The 6,069-nt window shown below is 39.2% G+C and overlaps 1 protein-coding gene across 1 annotated transcript; it reads right to left on the bottom strand.

Moving 5' to 3' along the window:
• trim63a (tripartite motif containing 63a) lies at window positions 1-1,625 on the bottom strand. Its single transcript, XM_084129530.1, has one exon. The coding sequence runs from the start codon at window positions 1,501-1,503 to the stop codon at window positions 460-462; it is 1,044 nt and encodes a 347-aa protein (XP_083985656.1). The 5' UTR covers window positions 1,504-1,625; the 3' UTR covers window positions 1-459.
• Window positions 1,626-6,069: the final 4,444 nt, after the last annotated feature.

Here is a 6,069-nt window from a genome sequence, read left to right as displayed (position 1 = left end):
GTGACACTTTTTCTTGTAAGTCCTTTTATTTCCACCAAATTATCCAATGAAAATGGACATTACATTGCAGTTCATCAGTCAAGTGCATTTAATATTTCAAGTATTCAAACATTTGGATCTCACATGACACTCTAAAGTAAATTGGCAGAGCTGTATTCTACAGCATGTAATCTAGCTTTAATTTAGCAAACAAAACATAAACTTCTACATTCTAATAAAAATATAAAAAACATAATTAAATATTAACATCCATATTAATAAAAAAAGTACAAAAATCAAGTGGAAAAGACATTACAAATGGTGCAATTTGTACAATTTGTACTAAAACTGCTTTAAGATTGCACTTCCCTTGTCTCACAGTTATCAAAAGCAGCTAGATTATTGTCCTTATGACTGAGGTTTGTATCTGCTGTCATCTCTTTTTCCCCACAAAGTCTTTTTTCTAAAGTCTATCATTGCTTATTCCTCTTCTTCCTCTTCCTCTTCCTCTTCCTCTTCCTCTTCCTCATCATCATTGCCACTGACTCCAAAGTCCAGTTTTGCAAGCATGACCTCTGCGTCTTCAGTGAAGAGCGTGAAGTGGTCCATACTCTCAAAGCCTGGCTCTGGCCTCTCTAGTTGTGAGTTTTTGGATGTATCCTTGGCTTCAGTGATAAGCTGCTTAGCAGCGATGAGGAACTCTGCTGTATTGCTGTTGTCTATTGTCTGGGAGGCTTTATCCATCAGCTTGATGCTGGCCTGCAGGTGTTCATTGTACTGCTGAACTAGAGATCGCACCACAGCTACCTTCTCATCCTGTTCTTGAGCGATCTTCTCTAGGAGGTGGGTCTTGCGGTCTTCTAGGATGGCATAGAGTAGGTCAAACTTTTCCCCAAGCTTCTGCTTCTGCACTTGGCTGTTTGCTTCCACCATTTTGCTGTTTTCCTCCATCTGCGTTAACATCGCCTTTAGGCAGCTGTTGCTGGCGCCTAGAAGGTCGATTGCATTTTGAAGTTCAGACTTCTGTGCTTCATAAACAACTTTTAGAGTGGAAACCTCACAGTCCTTGTGCTGACCGAATACCTTGCACATGGAGCAGGTGGGTGTCTGGCAGGTTATGCAGTAGATGTTAATTTTTTCATCTTCGTGTACCTCGCACATAGGCTCTTTTGTTTCTTTGGTTTTCAATGGGGGTTCAAGGGCATTACCTCCTTTCTCCAACTGCTGCTTGTAGATGTCAATGATGTTCTCCACCAGAAGGTTCCTCTGAAGACCATAGACACCGTGGCGGTCCAGAACCACCTCAAAGCGGCAGGTAGGGCATCTGAAGATACCTCCAGAGTAGTGGTATGGGTTTTTGGAGTCGTAGAGGTCACTGGCGCAGCCGCGGCACAGATTATGCTGGCATGGTAGAATGACAACTGGCTTTGTGAACATGTCCAGGCAGATGGGGCAGCTCAGCTGCTTCTCTAGGCTCTCCATGGGACTCGGAGCCCGGACTATTTGACCCGTTCTGATGTCCATTTCTGTTGTTTGAGGTAAAGTCCTTATAACCTTCACTGCTTTGCCTTTTGGTTGAGCTTGAGCTTTTCTGGTTGCTTCTTCCTTTACTGAGGCTTATTTGATCTGTCGAGGCAGAACGCACTCAGGGCTTATATACTGTCCAGCTGCCTGTGACACTTGATCTGTGAGGCGGCTGTGACAAGATTGCTCCCACCACTTGTTTGTGCGGCTTGATTCGAAAAAACATGCTGCCCTCCAACACAACCCACTAAAGAACAAGTCACATGCCAAACTTAGCAACACGACCCCCTCCCTTTCCAAACTCTCCATCTGCAGTAGAAATGTGTAGGCGAATCACAAAGTCAGGCCAAACAAGACCCATGTGATAGCTGTTGGCATGTAGACATCCAGACCTTTCCTGACTGCACAACAACATGGCAGGTCAGGAGGATTTTTAGGACAATTGAGCAAGGGGTGAGTTGTGTACCACATAAACTGTTTTAAGCTCTATTGTCCTTCACCCCTGATGTAGTACTGATGGACGCTTGCCACCAACATTCGTCTGTATGGTTCTAGAAGAGAGATCAGATGGTTGGTGTGCATAGGCAGTTCAAGATGACAGATTTCACAACCTCAGCACAGTGAATTTGTAAACAAACAAAAGTCATATGGTCGACAGCCATGCCACCCCTCGTCATCTTGAGCAATATCACGCTGAAGGTGTCATTGTCCCCTCCCCTCCAAAACAACAGGTGGACACTGCAGTACATATGTAAAGCATATTTATGTACAGTATGTAGTGTTGCAGAATCATCTCACGCACATATGCACTGAAACAACATGTTCAGACCAGTATGTGCCCATCAAAGGTTATTTGGAGCAAAAAAAATTATCGATAAAATTTTTTATGTTTTCAAGTGACAAAAACATGTACAATATACAGTATGTTAAGTGTTTAATTATTATAAGTGGTCAATGTATTTTCAACTGTATATGCTGCTTCACTGCTTGTTAAGCCGGGGACACATTTAACGACTGTAAGGCTGATTATGAATCTAATTTGATACTTAGGACTGACCATGCCCAAACGCGCAGAGTCAGAGACAGTTGCGTTCAGTTGGTGTTTAAAATCTGCCCCAGTCATTGGAAACAGTAAGTGTTCAGTTCAGTCTTAGAATGTTTCAGCTAGTCCTTAATTGTGTCCTGGCATTAGTATTTGAAAACCACTGTCCACCAAATCAACGTCATGTGAAATGACCAACACAATTCCTGTGGTGCAAACAACATGTAGAAAAACAAATCAGTGTTGTTGTTGTTGTTTTTGTTGTTCTTGTTCTTGTTCTAACATTGTAACTAACATTGTTAAAAATTGTTTTTGCTAATTGATAACATTAAATAAAATCTAAAAGAAAAACTTTGAAATATTATCTTGGCAACTACCTGAAATAAAAAGTTAGAAGTTATATATTATTTTAAACTTAAATAAGCTAAAAAGCTATTAAAATTGTCAAAAGCACTTAACAAAAAAAAAATTACAAAAACTTAAACTGAAATTAAATAAAAGATAATTTAAAATTATATATATATATATATATATATATAGACCATAGACTGTAAAAAAATATGGACGTAGTGTCCGTGACGTCACCCGTAGGTTTCTGAAGAGCATTTTTGAAGCCTAAAGTGGGCGGAGCCGGCCGTCGCCATCTTGGCCTTGCGTCACTCCCGGATAACAGAAAATAGGCAAACAGGCGGGGCGTGAGTGGAGCTGACCTGGCTATCTGAAATCACCTAGCTCGACGTGATCGAGTTAGCTGATGATGTAAAGCCAATTAAACGTTCCTATTTTTGCCCTTCGAAATATTATAATAGTTAAAAGGCATGGCTGAGACTGTGTATTACTTCGAGAGTGTTTGTGTGTGACAGTGATTTATGTGCATACATGTCCGTCACTCTTTCATGGTCCGTCAGCGCGGCATCGCTCAAGTTCGTAGAGAGCTTATTCAGTCCATTTTAAATTCTGATTTTGGCCGTCTCTCAAATGGGTTAAACCATAGATATATTGCCTTTGAAGTTCAGGTAAATGCGCTAGAAAATCCGCGCTCATTCATGTGCATTTATTGCATGGACGGAGAAAGCGCCGACGCCTGCAGGATTTCATCTGATGAAACAAGCATATTATAATCCATCTGTTCCATGGGAGCAGAACGAACGAGTATTTATTGACGTTTTAAATTTGAAAACCCCAAAAAGCAACGAAATTGTCAGACATCCATTAGTGCAGGTTCACGGAGGAAAACAACTGAAATACAGCGCTGGTTGTTCTCTCGAACGATAACGACGGAATCCAAAGACGTGGGCTTTGTACCCAAGTATTAAATTGTATGAATTAATCCCGAAAAAAAGCACAAACACTGCAGAGATGGCAAGTTCAGCAGCAACATTTGCTGAGGTGAAGTGACGGCTAGTAACAGCAGACAAACGGCTAGCACTGACAGCGGCAATCCATCTGTCACTCAAGTGGCCACTGGCCACACCCTTAAATTTAAATATTAATCAACTAAACGGACGAGTTATAAAATAATTCACCCCCCTCACAGTTGTTATGAAGGGCAAAATTAGCTGTATAGACCAAAGCCACATAGAGATCCAGGCTGTAAACATATTTTTTTCTGCTGTAAAGTTGGTAATTTGAACATGAGGGAGATACAGATTTGACTCACTTCTGCAGCCAGGCCAAGCGGCCAGTCAATGAATTGCAGTTTAACTCACTTCCGTATTGGTTTCAAGAGAGAGACGGGGAGGTTGCCGCTTGATATAGACACACACACACACACACACTGTATACATATTTAGATACAACCTATATCAAGAAATAAAGCTATGCAGTTTCTGTGTGAGTGAACACATTGATCAGTGGTGGAATTGGCTGAGATGCAAAGAGCATCAGGTAAATAGGGCAGCAAATTGGTCAGTAACTGAGTTTGACATCCCAAATCTAGAGCTTTGTGTAACCTTTATGAAAAGTAATCGAGGACAGTTTGTTGGCCCTGTCACCATGTATATCATCCATGTAAATATAAACAAGTGTGGGAGCCAGATGCAAACTGACACCTGCAGAGACACTTATGCAACTCATGGACACAACTCTTAAAAGTGAATTTTAAAATATGTATGTATACTGTTCAAATGACTTCAAATGGATGTTTGTGGGTTGTTTTAATATTTTGTGTGTGTTTTGGCAGTGACGCATGTTCCTGGAAGACACTATCTTGGTTCAACGTGAGGAATAAATGACAGAGACTGGATCAAATCACCAGATCATTTTCTTGTCATGGGTTATTCTAAAAAATCTTCAAAGTGACATCTGTGTTATCGCAATCAATACAATTAGCACAATGTGAGGAAAGAGATCAAATATAAAGCTTTTCCTCTCTAATTAAACAAAAATAAATGAACGCTCTCAAACAAGAAAAATGATTATTTTCACTGCTGTCATTTTCATTAAACACAACACATGCACATGTGGTGGAAATTAAAGTGTAGTGGACTTTCAGAAAACGAATAAATAAAAAATATTATTTAAAAAACATATTTGTAAATGTTAATATATATATAGTATATATATAAAAATAAAAATGATATATATATATATATATATATATATATATATATATATATATATATATATATATGTAAGTATAAATACATAAATGTCTTTTAATTTACATTAATATCTATTTGTTACTATTACTAACATATTTAGCTGACAAATAAAAAATAAGTGAACATTTAATGTGAAAAGGCTCTGAGTTTTATCTGTATTTTAAAGACTAAAAAGTATCCACTAGATGGCATAATATACCAATTTTTTTCAACACCTCATTTACAAACTGTCTCAGACAAGCTCTTTTCACTTTTGCTTTAGTTCAAATTTTAAATTATTGGTTCAGTCTATGCCATGTGAGTGAGCAGATTTAAAGTCGCAACCATAATGCACGCAGTTCTTATGTCTGTGAGAATGTGTCGCCTCTCCAACAAAAGTGTTTCCTACAGTGTATGTGATCACTGGAGACCAATTATTTGTTTTGGGGCCACAATCAAAGATAACAGATGAATGTACATTTCCTGACTGGAGCCAGTTTGACCCCTATCAACAGAACCATCTTTGTGTCCACAAGTCTACAATATGAGTTCATTGTGGCTGTGTGTACGAGAGACACAATGATTTGAATGACTTGTAGCAAGCCTATTCTGACGTGATTCACTCTGTAAGGCCGTGGTGCAGAATTCCGTGCCATGTCAAATGTGCCAGATACGACATGGCGTGCAGACGACGTTCCTGTTCTTGACTGTGTGTTTAACTTCCGCCACTCAGAGGATGTCAAATGGCCATAAATAAGGCAGTGTGTTTGGTACAATGGCACAGTCAACAACAACGCTGATATAAATTTTCCCACGCTTTAAGAAATTGAAATGCCAGCAAAAACATTATTAATAACTAGCGTACTTATAAAATGTAATGTGCAATGATCCTTCTCGTAACTGGCAAGACATGAAACCTAAAAATAATTCCAAAACAAGAAG

The sequence above is a fragment of the Abramis brama genome (genome assembly GCF_963993115.1).
Source record: "Abramis brama genome assembly, chromosome: 11".
Classification (NCBI taxonomy): Eukaryota; Metazoa; Chordata; class Actinopteri; order Cypriniformes; family Leuciscidae; genus Abramis; species Abramis brama.
Note: the sequence above shows the minus strand (reverse complement) of the source record. Positions and strands in the feature narration are given on the sequence as shown.

Coding starts and splice junctions, on each gene's coding strand:
- trim63a (XM_084129530.1), bottom strand. CDS start 1,503: ATGGACATCAGAACGGGTCAAATAGTCCGGGCTCCGAGTCCCATGGAG.